General features: G+C 42.8%; 1 protein-coding gene and 1 long non-coding RNA gene across 2 annotated transcripts; both read right to left on the bottom strand.

Moving 5' to 3' along the window:
* Positions 1–985: 985 nt before the first annotated feature.
* On the bottom strand, positions 986–8,457 carry LOC124698561 (probable cadmium/zinc-transporting ATPase HMA1, chloroplastic). The gene is made up of 13 exons (XM_047231049.1): positions 7,948–8,457; positions 7,198–7,348; positions 6,919–7,103; positions 6,597–6,743; positions 5,900–6,095; positions 5,635–5,747; positions 4,941–5,182; positions 4,068–4,173; positions 3,729–3,893; positions 3,042–3,258; positions 2,426–2,613; positions 2,267–2,353; positions 986–1,352 (listed from the first exon to the last, which is right to left on the bottom strand). Exons 1-13 carry the CDS (start codon positions 8,455–8,457, stop codon positions 1,176–1,178), a joined length of 2,484 nt encoding a protein of 827 aa, XP_047087005.1. The 3' UTR covers positions 986–1,175.
* Positions 8,458–9,403: 946 nt separating this feature from the next.
* LOC124684277 lies at positions 9,404–12,285 on the bottom strand. Its single transcript, XR_006996972.1, has 3 exons — positions 10,612–12,285; positions 10,335–10,443; positions 9,404–9,758 (listed from the first exon to the last, which is right to left on the bottom strand). It is a non-coding gene; the product is annotated as an uncharacterized LOC124684277 (long non-coding RNA).
* Positions 12,286–22,290: the final 10,005 nt, after the last annotated feature.

Below are 22,290 nucleotides of genomic sequence, written 5' to 3'. Positions count from 1 at the left end.
GCGGATGCTACGGGAGATGGAAGAGGTTGGGGGCAAATTGGCTGGTTGGCTCGTAATACGATGGAAGTGGACACCGCTTTGACCACCTATATTATGTACTATAGCCACACGCAAAGGTACATGATGCATCCCATAGTTGAAGCAACACGAAGGAAGGAAAAAAGTTGCATACGTGTTACCAGCACATAAACTTTCAGCCTCCCTAAAAACTCCTAGAGAGCACCCAAAGTGCACACGCAAAAACCCTTGCAGAAATCAAAACATCTAAAGCACATACGTGTGAGCACCAAATTAATCCAAAACAAAATCTAAAAATCTGAGAAAAATTGAGCCTGTTAAGGTTTAATATAGTACTTATATCACACTGCGGTCAATATGCATGTACGCAGGATTGGACACATGTGGTGTACTCCCTCCGTCTCATGAAACTCGTCTAAGTTTATCTAAAGTTTGATGTATTTAGGCACTAAGTAGTATTAGGATACATCCAATTTTCAACAAACCTGTGACATGTTTCATGGGAGGGAGTATAATAAACTAGTAAATGTACGAACGAAAGGGAAATGGATGAAGTACCGTGGTACTTATCGGTGCTTGGTTCAGCGGCTGCAAGGTGGAAGGGAAGCATCAAGCAAGGCCAAGCAAGCCGTGCCCGGCGGCAACGAAATGAACTGAAAGAAGACTGCACAATGAAGTGGAATGAGAAGAGTGCGCTACAGTGTGTATATTACAAACTGAGCATTACACTATGGCTGTGGCGTTGCCAGTACACTTAACACTTGGTAAGTAAATTACCAGTTAAAGATAACCTAACAAATTATTTAGGAGCTTGGAGTTCCAGGTATCAAGCTTCAACATGCTGAACAACTCATCTGAATATTGGTGTCACAAGAGACAATGATCTTCAGTTCAGACCCAGCACAGATTTGCCTTGTGGCCTCATCAACTCCAGAAAACTGACCCATGAATCGTCTCCCCGATGCAGTGGAACAAAAAGCCTCAACTAACAGTGTAATTACAGGATGCTCAGCAATATTTGAACACAACATGACCCAAGGCAAGTTTTTCTTTACAAGGTGGTGCTACAAGTACAGCCTATAAACATTAGGTCAGAACCAGTAACCTAAACGACCAACGGTTCATGAAAAGGCAAAGATAACTGTTGCTATACATATCTACAAAGGAACGGTGTTGGCTGGGAATTTTGAGGAGCTATTCAGCTTTGCCAAGATATAGTTTTTTAGACCATCAACAAGTTGACGGATGTCATCTCCCAAAGACCATGTTGGGTGGTTGAGAGCTCGTATTGAGTTCAAGCAAACTAGAAGGGTTCCTCCTTCATGGAGAAGTACCTGAAATTTGGACAAAATGAGTAAATAAAAACAACTAACACAAAAGAGAAAATAAATGTGTACATATCAAAATAGTTGGAGAGAAAGCATAGGTGGGCTTGCAGGTAATCGCAAGTTCTTATAACTGTATAAAGTCCATTTATAATTTTCTTATGGTAAATAGATTCTACAGATACATAATCATCTTGAGCCACATATGAGGCCTGGTGAGTCATAACTCATGACTTATGCTAACCTCCCTACGACGGAGTACATTCCATAATTCTTGTTGTGGTTTTAGTTCAAATTTAAACAAAAACCACGACAAGAATTATGGAACACAGAGAGCATGTGACTAGACTTGGAGGAAATAAATCCACTATAATCAACCGGGTTTCTACTCGCACTAAGCACATTTGAACATGATGACATACAGAAAAACCATGAATAGATCACAAAAAAACTGAGAATCAAGAGACATGAGATATAGATGACCACCAAATCCAATACAAGCCAACTCCTGGAAGTCGTTCAAAACTTAAAATTTAGCATATTTGTATTCACTATGACAATATACTTGGACCCATATTAAATATCTGGGTAATTTGCTACTCCATCGGTTCCATATTAGTTGTCGCAGATTCAGATGTATCTATACAAACGGAGGGAGTATCTCTTATTTCCAATCAACCTGCCAATTTATCTGGCGGAATTAGCTTAACTGATTTTCTTCACAGGATAACAACAATATGATGATGCTTGTGCAGTGAAAACATGTAAACATTTCACCATCAGTATAAATTGTCATATTTTCAACTCATAATATGGCACACAGATTCTTAATTTCTTAGGGCTCCAGCCACTGATGTGGTCATCAAATTTGCTAAGCGCACAGATTCATCAACAAGTCATTATGCAAGGAAGAATGAACTTACCGTCAACCAAAGAGGAAGAAATCCTAGGACAGAAGGAAGTGCAGCAAAAACAATACAAGTTAAGGCAAGAGCTACACTTTGCTTGACCTGCAAGGATGAACCTCAAAAGTGTAAGAACCAATAATATAGTGTCTGTATTAAGCCCACGAGAGACATTACCAATGAAGTAGTTTGACGAGCTTTAGCGATACAAAATGGCACCACACAAAGATTATCCTGCAACAACAGAATATCTGCAACAGCTACCGCTGTCGCACTGGCGCGTTGTGCTAGAACAATACCGACTGTTGCAGCTGCAAGAGCTGGTGCATCATTTATACCATCACCAACCATTATTAAGCCTCCACCTGAAAACAAATACGAAGGTACATAATGATTAGCAACCAGGAAAGGTAACTTCCTCCTCCAACAATGAAGCAAAGTGACTTCTAGGAATACTTAAAATATGGCTGCAAACACAAATTTCTATGATGAGCAACTGAGCTGACAAAAAATAAAGAATCATTCAAATATAGAATAAACAGTGTTTAGTTATGCGCATAAGTACTGAGGTAGACCTCCTTACAATAGCAACTAGAAGTTGGAAGAAAACCATTGGGTAACTAGATCAAGAATGTAGTGTGGAAGGAGGTGAAATTGAGTAGAAACCAAACCATTGTGATTAAGTAATGGGTGCCTAAGCTAGATATGTCAATGGTTGAATAACATATGAAAATCAAAGAACTGTCATAATAATCATAAAAAGAAATTTGACAGTTACAAGACAACAGACTACCTCCCTCCCTTGAAACTGCTTTTACTTTGTTCAACTTGTCCTCTGGCTTTAAAGAGAAGTGAACTTCGTCAATACATACAGCTTTAGCAACTCTCATAGCACTTGATTTGTGATCTCCAGTAAGCATCATGATTCGAAGTTTAGCCTTTTCTCTTAAGGTATATATAACTTCACAGACACCAGAACGGGGTTCATCCTCAAAGTGGAAAAGGGTCACCTGAAAAGAATCAACGGGCAGATAAATAATACATGCAAGGTAGTCCTTCAAATAATCGACAATTTATATGGAGAACTGGTCATGATAACACATTCAAATGGATCTAGGCATTAGGCAAGAAAATCTTAGCAGCATTATGTAAAAAGCACTACAGCGTGCCAGATCTTCTTGTATATATTGTTTTTGGTTCTGCTTTGTTCTCCCAGTATATATCATAATAATAGAACCACCCAAAAGAAACTGAAAGTGTTCGACAAATCACGGATTACATCAGGTAGTATCCAATCCACTTTAGACTCCAAAACGTTTCTTAAGCCTGAATTTAGTTATCACTTAGCATAACTATAAATAATTCAGTACATCAATGATCAATCATCCCAAACAAATAACTGTACATGGACAAAAAAAAATCAGAAGGCAACAAACAGAAGCATGCTTAAATGAGAAGATTGTCCTCTGATTTAACTCACCTTTTTATCTACTGACAGAGCAGCTTGCACAAATTCAGGCCCAAATGCGGAACACTTTACTGCCTGTTTTATTTGCTCGGATTCACCGTTAGATCTATATAGAGAAGAAATATACTCGACGGAACCAATAGATGCCTTAGCGAGCTCATTTTCACTGTTTTTTGCCTGTAATACAAATAGATGAGCTGTCAAGTTAAGATACAAAGATCCAGGTCCTCTTAGAGCAACTCTAGTGATCCCCAAAACTCAAGTTCACAGCAGAAAATAATTTCTTATTATATCTAACAGTTTCCATACGACTTTGCTGGCTAAAATATAGAGTATCTAACTTACACATACCTTTATGCCGCTCAAAGTAGCAACAACTCCTCTACCAGGTAAACTCTCAAAACTCTCTACAGCAACCACAGGGAGATCTCTCCCGACAGAGTGATTTAAAACTGCCCTGTGAATCATATAATCAATATTTCAAATTTCTACTTAAATAATTCTAGAAAAATCATAACATACATGAGAAGATGAAGAACAAAAATTAAACATTAAGAGCTTCGACAACAAGCTTAAGATAGTGGGGAAGACGAGAGTTTACACCAAGATTAAGGGCATGCAAGAATTCTTTTTGGCGCCTCAGTGCTGAAGAGACACACATAAGCTATACATTGCATTGGGATTGTGAGAATGAGCTCATTAGCAGTGGACTCTCGTAGCTCTTTTTTTTTACTTGTGCACTCGTAGCACTTAGAATAAATACTAGATAACCGTATCTTACTTGATGCGACTCTATAACAACTAAATATGTAAAAGAAAAATGTGTTGCATATTTGCATTTCACGGTGAACAAAAAACCATTGTTCTTTCTGCATACACTAATAAACAATAGTTGAACATCCCGAATAACTTCTATACTGGATGATTCTAGTCGACGTCAAAGCAGGCATAATTGATTAATGAAGCAATTACTGATACAAAAAATGAATTAGAGAACTTTTTTTGTCAAGAACTGCCTAATGAATATCTGGCTAGCAGTCATGCCCTGGACTGACTATAAATACAATGCAGGGATAGTAGCTATCAATACACTTGGCCCGAGGGAACAGATCGAAGCCATTCCTACCATGTGTATGCCCAAGGATTGTATAGTTCAGTTCATAATGATGCATGCAAACAAAATAAATTATATAAATGGGCTTTAAGAAAATTATCTATCTCCACCTTCCAATAGGATGTGTTGTTCCTTTCTCCATAGCTGCAGCAACAGCTAGAGCTTCACTTTCACAGTTTGGTGTACAGCAAGAAGGATCATTAACACCATGACTCACATCCAAATGTCCATGAATGGGCTCGATTGCTTTGCACATAAGCTTCCCAGTTGTTAACGTGCCAGTCTTGTCAAAAGCAATAGACTGACAAGAAGAAAGAGCATCCAAGACATGCCCACCTTTCAACAAAATTCCCTATATAGAACAAAAAAAGAGGATAATTCCACTATCACACAGGAGAAGAAATTTCATCTAAGAAACAGAACCACAGGTCATAGTAAATTGTCGAAAAAAATAAAGAAGCAACCAGTAAGATAACACAATATGATAAACCAGGCTCAAAATAATAACTAGTATCTTCCCGGAATCCCATTCATGTCATGACTAAAGAAACGCTACACGGGCACAGTACTAATAATTGTAATAAAACAAAAGATTCATATTAGTATTTTTTTATCTTGCGCAACTCTTGTGCATAATCATAACATAGAGAAATGGGGGCGAAAGTATCTTGGTAAAATAATTATAAAAAATCAGAATAAAATACTAGATGCTGTCACTAAATTACAAAGCCGAAAGGCACCGTCTCATACTGAATGAAGATTAAAAAAAACAGAGCCAAGGACACTGAAACTTTCAGACGGTACCTTACTTGCAAGAGAACTGATGGCAGTAGCATATGCTAATGGGGCTACAGCCAGTGCACAAGGAGATGCAGCCACCATAAGTCCTAGTCCACGGTAAATTGAGCCCCTACAAACTAAAGGAAGTGTCAGAGCACAGAAAGCTCAATCCTAGAGCTGAGTGCATCAGTTAAGTAGAAATTGACAAATCATCAGTATTAAGTTTTATGAAGCAAACACTATTTGTAACAAAATCTATACAGCGTGCCGTGTGACCTTAGTAGAATACCTGAGTTACCAAAAAATGGCCACTTAAAGAGGAATGGTCCCAATAGTGCGACAGCCAAAGACAGGGCCACGACAACTTTGCTATAGTGCTCTCCAAACTCATCTAGCCATCTTTGCAACTTTGGCTTGTTTAGCTGGCCCTCTTCAGTCAACTGGACAATTCTGTTAAGTGTTGAATCCTCCCATGATTTGGTCACCTAGAACAAAAGAAACCGAATAAAAGCATGAAAAGGTAACATTCTGGAAGGAGACAAGTGAAACATAATGTGTTGCAGTAACTTAACGATATGCTAGAAGAAAATGTAATTTGTTGCTAGTATTAACCATTATAAAGTATAGAAGGTTTGTGCATTCTGCAAAAGTAAATTACGTTTGCTTTTTTTTTTCCAAAATATCTTAGAATGATGTTTCCAGTCTAGCATTATTTCCTGTCAAATGGTTATGCAGTACCAAGCATTACTAGCAACTTATGCATTACAGTCCTGCCATTAAATAACTGTCAGGTGTTTTCTTAATAAAAAATTAAAAATTACTAAAAATTGCATTAACAGAATTGCATTTTTATGTGACAACTACACGTTGAAAATAAGAACAAAACCAGATAAGAAAAAATGAAGCATCTTGGGATTGCAGAACAAAAAGAGCAATGAAGAAAGAACTTGGAAAAGATCTCTTCATGGAAAAACGAAAGGCCTAACCTTCACAATCATCATTCCTTCCAAGTTCCTGGCTCCACCTGGTATAGCATCCCCCACCGTCCTTTCAACAGGTTTTGTTTCACCAGTGAGGTGTTCTATAGTGATCGTAGATGATCCTTGGTAAACTTCTCCATCAACAGGCACAGCCTAATGAATACAAGAACTGCGCCACAATGAGATAAAATTCCAAACGATCTAGACTAGACAAATAGCATCGACATGAAAAGGGACAATGGCAAAGTGATAATTGTGAAAAGACTAATAAATGAAACAAAATTAGGAAATACATGGACTAAGTTTTCTATATAGAAAAGCAACACACCTCACCAGCTCTGACCAAAATATGAGAATCCACTTCAAGGTCATGCACAGGAACTTTGGTGTAACTGAGATTTGAAAAATGTACGGATTCGTCTCCACTTGTTTCTAACAACAATGCAAATTCTGGATGATTTTCCTTAAGCTCCCTCACATCATACATTGACTTGCTTGTGAAGTACTCTTCGGCTGTAAGAAATAACAATAGAAGAGAAAACTACCAATAAATACACAAACAATAGCTGAAATAGGGAGAATTTCAAAGTCTGTCAAAAATATATACCAATATGAGCTAAATTAAACATAGCAAGAAGCAGACCACCCTCCAACGAGTTCCCCATAAATATGGAGGCAAATGCTGCAAGAGCCATGAGGACATGGATGTTTATTTTCCCGTCAGCGATATCTACAAGAGCATCGAGCGCTGCAGAAACCTACAGTAAAAGCAGGAAAATGTCAAGGATTCCGCAGATAAGCAATCTAAACATATCAAAATACTCTCTCTTCTATGCTAAGGACCAGAACATGCATAGCAATTCCCTGTTCAATGAAATGTAGCTAGCACAATTTCCTTTGCAAACAGTAGTTCTAATCATCACAGAAGACATTTCTGAAGTTTGGATATGAAACTTTTTATGGGTTAGGCCTGCACCAAACATACATAGTCTGCACTATATATTACCCCCAAATCAATACTGAAGTATCAAGGTTATCATCTCAGTTGTTCAGAAGCTTTAGTTGAAAGTTCGTGCTGGTCAATTTTATCAGCTTGAACATGTGCCTCGAGGTTCCGTAACGGTGTCACATCAGCAGTTACTCTCTGAAAACTGTGAGAGCAAATTTCTCAACAAAACTCAACCTCATGAAAGCATGCACTAGAACTTCCTCTGGAGGAAAAAAAATGCCCAGAATATGATTATCACCCAATTGATCTCACACCGGCATGGGGATTGACATTGATACTTCAGCTGCTCCTAGGTTCTCCTAGCTACAACCCGACGGCTCAGAAGAGCGAGTGGGTCTTACGACTTACCCCGACAAGAGGAAACGCGACGGCGATGAGCGCGGCCGGGAGGCGCCCGACAGAGCTCAGCGGCGCGACGTGGGGGCAGACGGCGGCCATGAGGAGGAGGCCGAGGGAGATGCAGCAGACCTGCAGGTGCTCCCGCAGCGCGTCGGCGACGTCGGCCCACCCGATCGCCCTCGCCACCCGCATGACCGCCGCGCCCCCGCCTCCCCCGTGCACTTCCGCCCCGTCGTGGCCGTGGCCGTGTCCATGGTGGCCGTGGCCGTGGCCGTGGTTATGGTTATGGTGGTGGTGGTCGCCGTGGGCGCGGGGGGTGAAGAGGAGGGAGCGACGCGAGGGGAGGAGGAGCGGGGGTTGGGGGGCTAGGGAGAGGGATGGGGAGGGTGGGTGGGGAGCGCGGCGGCGGCGGAGGTGCGGGAAGGGAGGGGGCCTCGAGACGCGGAGCAGGTGGGCGGGGCGCGGGAGCGGCGCCGTGGAGGAGGCGGCGGCGCACGCGGAGGCGGTGAGGAACTGCATCGGTGCTAACGTCGGCGTCGTGGCGCGGCGTGGCGGGGAATCGTGGCGGCGAGGGCGAGGCGTGTGGTGGTGGTGGTGGACTGGTGGTGGTGGTGAGCAGGTCGGGGAGGGAGAGGCCTGGTCCACGGCTGGGAATTGGAGTTTTGTGCCGGGGGCGTGTGGAGGCCGGGGACGATGCGAGCCAGATGATGGGGAACCCCTGTCGTCACGGTGTCGATGGGTGACTTCGACCCGTCGATTCTCCAAGCTGATGTGTTTTACGAGATTCGAGTTTCAATTCGAAACGAGAGATTGGAAATTCAGTTCAACCCCACGAAAAGAAATATGTTTAGCCCTAATTCATCCGAGCAGCGCGTAAGTCGCAATCAATTCTTGTCAACCGATTGGAGCTAGTGATAAAAACAACTACCCGAATTGAACTACTACCTCCACTAGTTGAATGCCCGTGCGTTGCTACGGACTTTCAAATTATTTTTGATCGTCACACATGCGGACATAATCCATGTGAAAATGTGGTGCCCAAGATACCCTTTTAACGACAACACCAACCAGCCGAGGAGGATGCCCTTGGGTTACTCAAACTACCAAGCATGGTCTTGATCTTTATTTGCCGCAACCTGAAATTTAAGTAATTCCATTTTACAACATTTGATGCTTGTTGTTGGTTCCTAAGTGAGGTAACTATAAGAAAAATATAAACTTATGGACATGAATTTCTATTTATTCATTTTCATATTTATTGTCTTTATTATTTTTGCGGTTTTTTCGTAGATCAGATAATTTGGAACTTTGGTATCTATTTGTTTCTATAGTGTCTCATATAGTGTCTCATATTGCTTTCTGATTTAATTTTGCTTGTTCTTGTATTATCCCTATTTCTATGTGCTGGTTAAAATGACTTCAAGGGACTAAAAAGTATATAAAACAAAGTATATGAAGAGATAAATTGCTTAAATAGTTGTTTACTTAGCAACCATGAATATCAAGAATGGCGCACCTGTCAATTTCCACCATGTAGCCACAAACATTAATTTCTCCATCTTAAGTGACATGTGTGTTGCTAAGCAAACAACAAACATATATATAGATATAGATTCTGATAAAAATATACTTTGTGGTGTATTCATGCGTCAACACATATGTGCCGCTACAAACGTCTGCTCCTAAGCAAGACGTCACTCCACCCCTGTAGGTGGCAAGACAATGACCAGATTGTAGGCTTGACCATGATGCATCCTTATTGTCTCGAGCTGCGGTGCACCCAATTCCTCTGCACGCATTCCAGTTCATCACATCTTCGGCTGCTGGTACATATAACGCTCAACAAAATTGCACAGACATGATGAAATGATTAGTCTCTATAAATATAACATCCACCCAAAAATGTTGACTACATACATCCTTCTAGTGCAAACTGTTCAAATATTTTAAATTGTTCTTCTATTTGTATTGATCACCTCAGAACCTTTTCTAAAAAAATCTATTGTCTACAGACTTAAGGTGTTTCCAGTCCACTATGTGTCACTCTCTAGAGAGTTGAAATAACAATCATAATTTGTGATGTCAGAAAGTTCTTCGCTAGTTCTGAAACTCCCCATTTCCTTCTGCACACTCACTTCCAAGTCCTAACTGAACCATTTCAGGATTTTAGGCCATGTTGATTTGCCCGGAAGTGTGATAAAATTGGAGTAGTAAATGAAAATTGTAATATATGGCATGTAACATGAAAATTTCAATTTTTATATGCATGTTAATTGTAAAATTAATCATGTTTCCCAAACGAAAAAAATGTGTGCATCAAATAATTTGGCTTTCATCACCAATCATCTTTATACTTATGCAAGTGAGGATATCCCCTTCAAGTTTCAGAAAATAACCTTAATTTTCCGAACGAGTACATAGACTTATGCCTCTGATGGACGCGGACGCACTTGCTGGACAATCTCATTGCAACCATCCACACACCCTCACAGTTCAGCCGAAGAACTGAGGTGGAAAACATTTATAGAATCAATGAAATAATACAACTAAAAAATGTTTTTAATGCCAACAGACGTCAGGGGACAGAAATCGTACACTGAGAATGACAACGACAAACAAAAACTGCATATAAAAATACAGAAAGGACCAATGATGTATTTACTGTCAACGCACCTTCACGATGCATGCCTCCCTCCATACTAAAAACCGTCGTAGGCTATTCTGAATGAATTAAGGGAAAAAAACATGTTGGACAATGATGATTGTGTGGTTAGTGTCAGGTAAAGAAAACATAACTGAAGATTGCATAGATAATGTACAACATAACATGGTCGAGCTTTTAAGAGAATAAAGTCAGCCAAGAACGATGCATAGATGCATATGCCAGAATAGTACTATATTGAATAATATTGTTAGCCTGCAAATTTTAAGTATGATCTGACCCATGAATGCACATATACATGAACGGTGGGCATCCATGACCGATGCTCTCACCCTGGATCGCATGCAAATGGAAGTAGTAAAATAGGTACAGTCCCATCTTTTAAGATGTCACATCATACTAAATAAGTCTAGTCTATTCATGGGGAATATCTGTAAAAATCAGTAATAATATTCTTTTTGATAATGGGATGTTAAAAAGGCGCACTTTAACCTTTTCGATGACAATACTGAACAAGAACGCTGAAATGGGTTTTGCCAATTTAGAATTAGATTAGGTATTTGGATTTGAAGTGAAAGTAGTTCTCAGCTGCTCAGTTACAGAGAACTCACATAAATGTGGGATATGAAACCAGCTCAATAATTTCAGTTGTAATATTAAGCAATCTAAGTATACATTTCGCCTCTCGCGTCATGTGCTTAAACGATGTGTGTGGCTAGCACCTTAGTGTCGCCCAGATGCAAAGTGTGCCTAGTTCCATTTGTTCCTGAATCCTAGCCAAACGCCACCATGAGAAAGAGCAGATTCTTGCCGAACTGCAACCTTTCATCTTGACGGGAGGAAGCCGAAAGCACAAAAAATATGAATAACAATGTAATCTGCAATGTCAGACTTCAGAAGTAACACTCGTAGCTACAGATTTAGAAATCGAGCAGCATGGCAATAGATCAAAATCACTTGGATGGAGGTGTTCGCTCTTATTTGTCACCATTCCTCCTTCATTTCGTATGAAACTGAAAATACAAGCATCACATAACAGCCCATGAGGAGGCCACAGGAAACACACACACATATCAAGGTGATCACATGAGGTACATGACATGGAGAAACAGAGCAAAATTCACGGAGAGCTGGGCTCATGGCTTGAAAATGTGCAAATTAAATTCGTCTCTTCTGCATTTTTTCAAATAGATGGCATGCATGCAGTTGCTGGCTGCTGGCTTGGTTGAGAAAGCGAGGGCGTGGATGCAAGAGGAGGTGGGGTGGGAGCTGGCGAGCGTCAGACGGTCAAGTGCGCCAACCTCTTACTGACCTCATTGTTGACCTGTTTTTGTATCATGGCCAGCAGGTTGGAGTAGCGTGTCGGCACATCCAATTCCGGCTGGCTCCACATCTCCTCAAGAAGGTGCCGCTGAAAGGGAAACCAAGCCGTCCTCATGCGCACCTCCCGGTAGGAGAGATGCAGGGTAGGAACAGAGACCATAGGGGTAGCAGCGTAGGCAAGGGATCTATACGGGTTATCGGGATGCACCGGCGGCGGGTACTGGTGCCAAAGATATAGGGGTGGCGCCGCAAGTTCTAGGGTTACCGGGGAGGGCGAAGACCACCAGCTCCTCCTGCGTACCTCTCCATAGCAATTCCGACACCGTGACGAGATCCTCTCGCTCGTGCCACGTGAGCGAGCACGAGCCTGATGGCGAGCCGGCATGCGGGGTATGCACCCGCGCGTCCTGAGCGTCGGAGGACCGGCATGCCGTGGGAGGGGCTTGGGTGGCCGGCGAAGTGGGTGAGGAGGAGGCGACGCGATTGGATCGAGAGGGAGAGGAGATGGTGAAATTTGCTTTTCTGGAAAGACATATGACATGTGCGGCAAGAAAATATTTCCTATTCATAATTAATTTTTGATTAGCGGCAACATGGCGACTTGCCTAATTATTGTGTACCTTAATAACCGTGAGGGCTAAAGATAGAAGCATCAGATTGGAAATATCTTCTGATACCATAGCCCAAGGGTTACCATAATTACCTTCAGCGCTAACTCTCACTTGATCTGACGAAACGGAGACCATGAGATTATATTGGACGGACATGATTCTCCTAATGACGACCATCAAACGCGTTGAGTGTCAAACGACCAACTCCAATTTAATAGTAAAGATTCCGTAAGATAAAACGTATAATTTTTCCTAAAGTCAAATGAGGAAGAGTTTAATCAAATTTACCAAAAAATCTATTAAGGACTATGATACTACTTAAATATAATATGAAAGCATATGTCATGATGTACGTCTCTAATGACATTGATTTGTCATGATAGATATTTGATAGTTTTTTTTATAAACTTGATTGAAGTTTTACATCGTTTGACTTTAAAAAAAGTTATACGTCTTACTTTTACAGAACGAATGTATTACTTAATATAAAATTACGTATCCGCCCCACAACGACAAAACACAAAAGAACCCATCGGATGCGTCGAAAAGACAGGCTACCAAAGCCCGAGCTATGCCCGATCGCATCACTATTGCAAAATTGTGTGCGATACCCAACCCAAGCAACAGTCTTCCTCCACCGGTCCGATAACTAGGGTTAGGTAGGATACGAGGTTTTCCTCTGGAGCCAAGACCACATAAGAAGGATGAGCACAACTCCACTAGGACACCTTCAACAAGGGTCATGACACATACATGCATCACCTATGCTGGCCAACAGAGGCCGGAATGAGAATTCATCGACAAGATGCTATCTCTCCTACTGCTTGCACTGGCCGACCACAGGCCGCAACCAAACCTTCCACAGATACCACGAACTGGGCTGCAAGCTTCACCTGTGACCTCCCCTGCCAAGGCATCATCGTCGCCCACCTTCAAGCCAACCTCGTTGTGTGAGCAAGGAGGAGCACACAGGTTTGGTTGAGCCACTCCCCTATCTGTAGCGGCAAAGATGCACACCTTCTGTGACTTCATTGTTGCCCTCCAACCGAAGAAGTCAACGGCCGCATGCAGCCGATATCTGAACAATAGCTACACCACCAGTGCGAGGACCAGCCACCACTGCCCCATCGCCAGTATGGGGCCACCTCCGTGCCGCCTTTAGGGAAGCAAGGGCCGCCGCTATCGCGGCGACGACGGTGGTAGCGGCGGCAAGGTGTTCTATCGTGGCGTCACACGTCTCTTGGGGCCAGCCGAAGGGACGACACAGGTTAGGGAGGGTGGGGGTGGAAGAGGGAATGGTTACAACCAAGAGCACGGTGGTGGCATCGTCGGGAGAGGAACCCTAGAGAAGGAGGGGCACACCCGGTAACTCCTTTGTCGAATTTCTAGTTCTTATATTTGAGTTAGGTTTCTTTTTTCGAGGTGGTATTTTCGAGATTTTGGCAAAAACATGTATTACTAGTACCCATCGCAAGATAATACCAAGTATTTACTGGTATTTGCTCAAAATTTGGAAGATTATGATAAATTCGGATTAATTTTAAATTTTGATTAAAAGATCTCGGATGGTGTTTTTAACCAATATTTTCCGAGATTTCCAGTTGCATGTACCGGTGCCTACTGGATTTTTTAGAACAAGGAATACAAAACATCTGTTTAAAATAGCCGGCTATAGCCCAGCTATAGCCTTTCGCAAGGCCTGCGGCTATAGCTAGAGGATTTAGAGGCTAAAACAGAAATAGCCGCTAATAGCCCGGCTAAGGCTATTTAGCCTTAATTTAGCCGTATAGCCGCTAACTTCCCGCTCAATGGGCCCAAAATTTTGGACCAAAAATTTCAGTCGACCGGCCCATTTGCTTGGCGAAATAGCCACCAAGCCGAGTGGCAAGCATAACTATGTCTTAAACTACGTAATGATGTTGTAATATTTGGACAAAACTATGTATTTAACTATGTGTGAACTATTATGTGTATCTCCTATGTGAAGATGTTATTATGTTATTAATTTGTGAATTATTGATATATATATTACTATATGTTGTCCAATTTTTTTCATTGTTTAGTAAATCGGCTATATTGTTATAGCTCGCTATAGGCCGGCTATAGCCTTTCGTAGATTCAGAAAAATTGGCGGCTATCAGCTGTAGCCGGCTATGAGTACAAAACTTGATTTGGGTATGATCTGGGTTGGTTTGCCGCTAGAGTCAAAGGCCTGCACATCAAAATATACTGAAATATACAAAAACTTTATTTTAAAGTTCATGCTAGCAATTCTATCAGCCTGTAGTATTACGTAACTACAGCTAAGAGCAGGTCTAACAGACCCCGTAAAAGGGGCAAACCCGTATAATAACCGCCGATTTGAGGGTTTCAGCTCTACCCGGCCGTCTAGCACGCCTCGTAAAAACGGCCCCCGCATCGTTTTTTGCTGTTTTCGAGTACGGGGTGGGTCGTCGCCCCCTACTTGTGCGGGGTGGGTGACAAAGGATTAACTTGTCAATGCCTACAGATTGTAGACTAGGGTTTTGCTAGAAGTAGAGGGCAAGTAGATCTCGAAGGTTCAGGCGAAAAGTACTCGACGATTATAAAAACTAGGGTTATGTTGACAGTAGATTCGATTCTTTCTTTGTCCCTCGACTCCCCTTTATATAGGAGGTGGAGCCGAGGGTTTCGCTTTGTACAAGTTACAGAGTCCGGGACGGTTTCTAACTCATCCCGCCAGATTACAAATAACTCTTCCTATTACAATTCTAGCTTTCCTTAATATATCTTGGACTCTCGAATCTTCTTATTCTTCGGGTAGTGGGCCTTCAGTAAACTCCGGGTACTATCTTCGGCAGGCCCATTTGGGATGCCTATGTCAGTAGCCCCCGAGATTTTGCTTGAATCGTAGAGTCAGGGGAAATCTCATCTGTTTATATTTTTTCGAGAGCTTCTATTTATGCTTCTTCACATAAAATTCTATATTGTACAGGGATAACGGTAGTTGGGGCTAGTTCATCTGACGGATCAGGTACTAGTTAACTGCTCTAGTGGCAATCCGCAAAAACCTACTTCAAGATCACGTCCCTGGACATGATCTCGGGATACTCGGTGTAAACTTCGACGAGTGCCGCTTAAGGTCTTACCATTCTGTCGAGTCCCGGTCAAATTTATCGGGTACCTAACGCGTCCGTTAGGATTTTTCTTCGTATCCGTTGATACGGATAAAAGTAGCAGAGCGCAGTCTTTGGCGATGCCACGCCCAGCAGAACGGATCTGGGGTCTTACCTTCGCAAATTTGCGGCATTCAGAAATTGATCGCAACTTTGGCGTTCTGAGAATATATTGTCGAGTGTTTTTCGCCTTTGGAATAGCACATTTTATCGAGTCATATTTGATGACTTATTTTGTCTTCCCGATGGGAGTATATGTAGAGTTATCTTTGTAACTCGAAATATACTCACTTCTGTTTATTTTGATAAAACTCATCGGGCACGCGAACAGCGTTCCCGATGGGAGTAGCCCCCGAGGCTACAGCCAAGAACTTGTGCTTGGGTGTAGGCTCCACAGATTAGTATCCTTTGCCGCTATATTTATAATCCTTCTCGATATTTTTATATTTATCGGGTGCGCGACCAGCGCTCCCGATGGGAGTAGCCCCGAGGCTATGAACAAATTCTTGGATTTGTTCATAGGCTCTTGCCATTTCTATATTGTCATACTCGAAATTTTCTATTTTTCCAAAGTAGCCCCCGAGCGTTTGGGCAAAAACTTGTATTTGATCAAAGGCTCCAAAAGTATTCAAATGGTTTACCCTGTCGCCATTCTCTTTTTATTTTTCTTGTCGACATATTTTCCTTTGTCAAATTCTCTTCATCTCTATCAATAATTGGGATTTTTTCTGCCTTGTGGGTCCATTGTTCCCACCACGTTGACACGTCGTGCAAGTGGGGGACACACGTCCTCCGCTTTTCCTGGCGTACGTACGGTAATGCCTGTTCCAATCCTTCCCAGTAAAAATACCTTTTTACCCTTGTATCTACGAGATCCTTTTTCACCACACGATTTCTTCATCCAACGGTGCACTGCTTCGTCCGAATCCTATATAAACCTTTCTTCAACCTCGGTCCAGTCATTCGCTTGCGCCGCACATCTGTTTCCCTCTGCAAAAAACTTCCCTTGCGCCCAACTCTGTTTGATCTTCCGCACGCCCAAGCATTGCTTTGTCTCCTGTCGTTGATGCCACCACGCACGCGACTTACGCGCCACAGCACTCCAGAATCCGAGATGGCCGCCGAAGATCTTGAATGGGAGAGATCTAAAATCTCCAACCAAGACCTCAACATGATGAAGAAGCTTGGCCTGATGAAGAAAGAAGACGCCATCCGCTTTCCCAGCGAAGAAAGCTACCCCAACCCTCCAATGGAGTATCGGGTTAGTTTCGTTGATCACCTCATCCGCGGCCTTTCTGCCCCAATTCACGATTTCCTCCGCGGCCTTCTTTTTGTTTATGGGATTCAACTACACCAGTTGACCCCTAATTCCATCCTCCATATTTCCATTTTCATCACGCTGTGCGAATGTTTCCTTGGAGTCCCTCCTAATTGGGCTCTTTGGAAACGCATTTTCCTTCTTCGCCGCAATGCCTCCCGCAACGCCGCTTATAACATAGGCGGTGTTGTTATTTGTGTCCGAACTGACGTTGAATACTTCGACGTCAAATTTCCTGATTCTGTCCAAGGGTGGCGCAAAAAGTGGCTCTACATTCACGAAGAAAGTGCCAACTCTGTGGAACACAACATAATCCCCTTCGACGGAAATGCCAAAATTCAGCGCCGCCGCTCCTGGGATGCTCGAAGCTTCCGAAGAAGAGAAAAGGCGACAGAAGCACTTATGTCTCGTATTCGTCAGCTTCAAAATACTCGAGGCAAAGAGCTATCTGGTGTTCAAATTACTGCCTACTTTCTTAGAATTAGAGTGCAGCCTCTTCAGGCTCGCAAAAATCCCCTTTGGACATATACTGGTGGAAACGACGCCAATAGGCTCTCCAGTGATCTTTCTGCAAAGGACTTGGAGAAGCTGATTCGAAGAATTTCCCGTTTAAACAAGAAAGATCCTGTTCCTTCCTCCTGCCGCGTGGAACCATACAGCTCCACCAATCCTCTCCCCGAGGTATTTTGTCTTCTCAAATTTTTATCTTGTTCCAAATGTTCCCTGCATCTTACTGTATTGATATCTCGCTAATTTTTCCTTTGTCGCTATTTTTTGCAGAACCATCCTACTATGTCTTCTCTTCCTCCCCTTCCTGAGGATGGAGAAGTCGAAGAACAAGCTATCGTTGCCGAAGACAATCAAGGTTCTTCTCTTCATGAAAGTGAAGTCGCAGGTTCTCACAAATCTGCGGCTTCCCATGAAAAGGAAGTTGAATCTGAAGCCAGCGAGTCGACGCAATCCTTTCCTCCTGCTGTTTCCCCAAAGAACAAAAGGAAAAGGGATGACGCCGAAACTTCCGGCACCTCCAAACCCGAAGAAGCTGTTCCTTCTCATCCGAAGTCAGCTTATGATCCATACCTCGAAACTCTCATCAGTTCGTAAGTACCATCTCCCCCTTTTTTTACTTTGAAGATTTTTTGTCTATCTTGCCTTTATATTGTTGACTTGTGCTCGCAGTGATGATGAAGAAGTGGTACCAACTGTTGATGTGACTACTCGAACGAGTACGTCACATACATTAGTCGCCTCAGAAACGCCAGTCGAAGGGGAAGAAACGTCGCCTCCTCGACAAAATGTCGGCACTACGACTCCTCCGTCAAGCCCCCGAGCCTCTTCACCGAAAAGGGCAAGGACGGAGATTATCGCGGAACCTACTCTCCAATTGAGTAGCTCCTCGAACCTTCTCATGGAGGATGTAAGTTCTTCACTTTTTTGTCATTGTTTATGTTTTCTCTGTTTACTTCTGTGTATCATCATATTTTTCTCATACCCCCATTTTCTCTTTGTCCTCTTTCTTTTTAACAGCCTATGATCAAGGATCTTCTTCGCATCGGTGCCCAATTTGTTGGGTACCGTGAATATGCTAATAAAACTGAAGGTAATGTTTTGCCACTTCTTTTTGCCTCTGCCCTTTTGCTCCTTTGTTGTCGAAGTTTTTAACTATATTTTTCTTCTTTGCCAGAAAAACTGGTGGAGGCCAATGAACGTGCCAACACATTTGCTCAACAATTAGAGCATAGTGAAAAGGCTCGCAAAAAGGCCGAATTGGATGCTACTGAAGCTAGAGCAGAAGCTGACAAGGCCAAGGCTGACGCTGCTGGTGTCGAAGAACTTAGAAAAAGGCTTCACGCTGAAACTTCACTGAGCGATCACATAGCTGCCCAATCTGCTCGCGAAGAGGCGATCCTTAAGCGCTTAAGGACACAAAGTCGCCGCTTCGTTGGTAAGTACCACTTATTTTTTTGTGTATTTCCTTCTCTGCACTCGTTTGTTGCTCAATAAGTTTCTTTTTTGACAGCTAGAACAGCTCAAGAGTTTCAACTTGAAGAACCCGCCAATGATCCTCTTCTTGACGCCCTTTCATTCCTCGAGGTTCATGGATCAGAGGCACGCGAAGGCATTGATCAGGCCAAAGCAGGGTTGTCGCGGCTTTTTCCTTATTTTTTCCCAAAGAAAGAGGAACCCGCAACTTTCCTTGACCTCGCCAAGAGCTTCAATTCATCAGAAGACCTTGGACTGAAAATGCGCCAAGAAAACATGAAGGTTGCTGTCGAAAGCACTGTTGCCCTGGTTGCTGACAGCCAACAAACTATTGATTGGATGAAGGTTGGCGACACCAATCAAATAGAGCAGTCGAGGTGGAGGTCGCTGATTAAGGCAGCTAAACCCAACACGAAGAAAATCTTGGCATATCTCGGGATCAAGCCACCCTCGACTCCCAGCTCATCGAGGCCGGAGGTCTAGTTTCATATTCTTTTGCTTTGTTTTAGTTTATCTCCTCCTTTTGGTACTGTCGCTGTAATGCTCCTGGCGATGATTAGGTCTTGTAGAGGTCCTTCTTTGTAATAGACATGTATATACTACAAGAATGAATGGAAGTCGAACTTTGTCTCAATGATTGATGTCGACGTTTTTCTATTTTTCAGTTGATTTTTGACAATTATTCGTCAATTCCTGGTCCTCCCGAAGTTTTTCCTTCGTCCCTTTCGAAGAAGTCTTCTGTCCCTGTTAACCTTGATGATTCCTCGAGTATGGATCTGATAGAAGAATTGAAAGAACTTCGGGTACAACTCCAGTCTGTGAAGAAGCAGTCGCTTATACTTATGGAGCAGTCTCGAGAATCTTCTCAAAGGGAGAAAATTGCGCTCCAACAATCTCAGGATGCCATAGCTGAGAAGGACGCCGCTGTTGCTGAGGCTGCCGCAGCTACATCTCGAGAAGATTCTATGCTCCAGCTGCTAACAGATGCTAGCTTGGATATGGCGGGTAAGTTTCATTGTCTATCTCGCTTCTTCTTTTCCTTTGCTGCTTGCCTCCTTATTGACCACTGAATTGTTTTAAGAAACAATAGGTGCTTTTTTGGATACTACAACTGAAGATGAACGTGTCGAGGCTCGTTCCAATGTTCTTCTTCGGCTTGCACGTGAACATGGGTCGACTTTTTGGGGTACACCTGAACGGACCCGCCAAATCGTGAGATTTCAAGATCGTGCACTTCAGGTTCGCGGGTATCTTGACTTCTGTACAAGGACTTTGTCTCTGGTTTATGGTACCATGTTTCCTCGCAATAAGATGCCAGAGACCCTTCCTGCGTTGATGGACAAATTTCGAGATGCTCCTCGCATCCACGGCTTTGTACGAGCTCAACTAGCTGCTGGTGCAAGGTTTGCGATGATCATGATAAAAATTTGCTACCCGAAATTAGACGTGGGGCAAGTTGTCCCAAAGTGCTTGGAGAAGATGTCGAAGAAGAAAAGGAACTTCGGCAAATATGATGACATTGTTACTCCTGTTGCCGAAGATATGATGGATGAACTTCTCCGGATGGATTCCGAATTCTTCGTGAAGGGTAGCTACGCTGAGCATAGTACTCGCGCTGTAAATAACGAGCACTTAACCATAGACAATATATTGGGAAATCCTTGAAGACGAACTTATTCCGAAATTTGTATCCTGTATAGACGAGCTATATTGTAAAGTCCTTGTTTTTTATTTTTATCGCTAAGCCCCCGGGCGTTTTGATTGCAATATCTTTTGTTTATTATAATGCGAGGTTGTCCCAAGGCAAGATAATATACATTGTGTACTTTTTTGTGCGGGTGCAAGCCCCCGAGCTTTTTGTTGATCACTATTTTGTCGATATCTCTTTTTATTTTGGCGAGGTATTTTTACCAAGGCAAGATGCTTCTTTTGCGTTTGTCGACACTGTGTTTATATAAATATATTGTATCATGTACGGGAGAACCCCTGATCTTGTCGGGAAGGAGATATATAATTCCACTATCTTTATTATATTGCAGCACCGCGAGTCCGCCTCATTAAAAACCTTCTCCGGCCCCACTCGGTGCCCCGAAAAAGGAAAAGAGTGCGTCTGAAAACTCGCGGGCGTTTCAGTACATTGTATGTTTACAGAGGAGACTATATTTCGGCATCTAAGCGTAAAAACGCCTGAGCTGTGCCACGTTCCAGGGATTTGGCTCGGCAATCCCTGTCTTCTTGTCTTTAATTCTGTATGCTCCTCCTTCGATTACTTCTGTGACGATGTAGGGTCCAAGCCATGGTGATTCGAGTTTTTCGTGACTTTTTTGGTTGAGCCGCAGAACTAAGTCACCAACTTGAAAAGACCTTGGGCGCAATCGTCGACTGTGGTAATTTTTCAGGTCCTGTTGATATTTTGAGACTCGTGACAGAACTTCATCTCGAGCTTCGTCAAGTGCATCAACGTCGTCCTCCAGGGCTTCCCTCGAGGTTTCTTCATTATATTCCGTGACTCTTGGAGAATCATGCTCTATTTCTATCGGCAGGACTGCTTCAGCTCCATGGACCAGAAAAAACGGTGTTTCTTGTGTCGCCGTATTTGGTGTTGTTCGGATACTCCACAACACACTTGGTAACTCCTCCGGCCAAGTATGCCGAGCTTTTTCCAGTGGTCCTAACAGGCGTTTCTTGATGCCATTGCAGATGATGCCATTGGCCTTCTCGACTTGTCCATTGGTCTGAGGATGCGCAACAGACGCAAAACTCAATTTAATGCCCACTTCTGCGCAGTATGCTTTGAACTCCTTGGACGTAAAATTGCTGCCGTTGTCTGTCACAATACTGTGAGGAACTCCAAATCTAAAGACAATGCTTTTTACGAATTTGATTGCCGACGCGCCGTCCGGTGAATTTATCGGCTTTGCTTCTATCCACTTTGTAAATTTGTCAACCGCGACAAGCATATACTCGTAACCTCCTGGCGAAGCTTTATGTAATTTACCCACCATGTCGAGACCCCATTGAGCAAAGGGCCAAGATAGTGGGATTGGCATAAGTTCTCGCTGCTGGCGAGTGAGGTCTTGCCGCAAATCTTTGGCACGCATCACAGGTTCGCACTATTTCCTTCGCATCCTCGATTGCTGTGAGCCAATAAAATCCTGCTCTGAAGACTTTGGCCGCAATGGCTCGGCTACTTGCGTGATGCCCGCATATTCCTTCATGCACGTCCTTTAGGACGATCCTTCCTTCTTCGGGTGTAACACATCGTTGTAGCACACCCGAGATACTGCGTTTGTATAGCTC

The sequence above is a fragment of the Lolium rigidum genome, chromosome 1 (assembly GCF_022539505.1).
Source record: "Lolium rigidum isolate FL_2022 chromosome 1, APGP_CSIRO_Lrig_0.1, whole genome shotgun sequence".
Lineage (NCBI taxonomy): Eukaryota > Viridiplantae > Streptophyta > Magnoliopsida > Poales > Poaceae > Lolium > Lolium rigidum.
This window is presented reverse-complemented; position numbering and strand designations above follow the sequence as displayed.

What these genes read in the sequence shown, in the direction of transcription:
- LOC124698561 (XM_047231049.1), bottom strand. Translation starts at nt 8,457, where the DNA reads ATGCAGTTCCTCACCGCCTCCGCGTGCGCCGCCGCCTCCTCCACGGCG. An exon ending in GCCATTTTTTGGTAACTCAG is followed by an intron (nt 5,748 to 5,899) that starts GTATTCTACTAA and finishes CACTTCCTTTAG; the next exon opens with TTTGTAGGGGCTCAATTTAC. An exon ending in TCAGTTCTCTTGCAAGTAAG is followed by an intron (nt 5,183 to 5,634) that starts GTACCGTCTGAA and finishes TGTTCTATATAG; the next exon opens with GGAATTTTGTTGAAAGGTGG.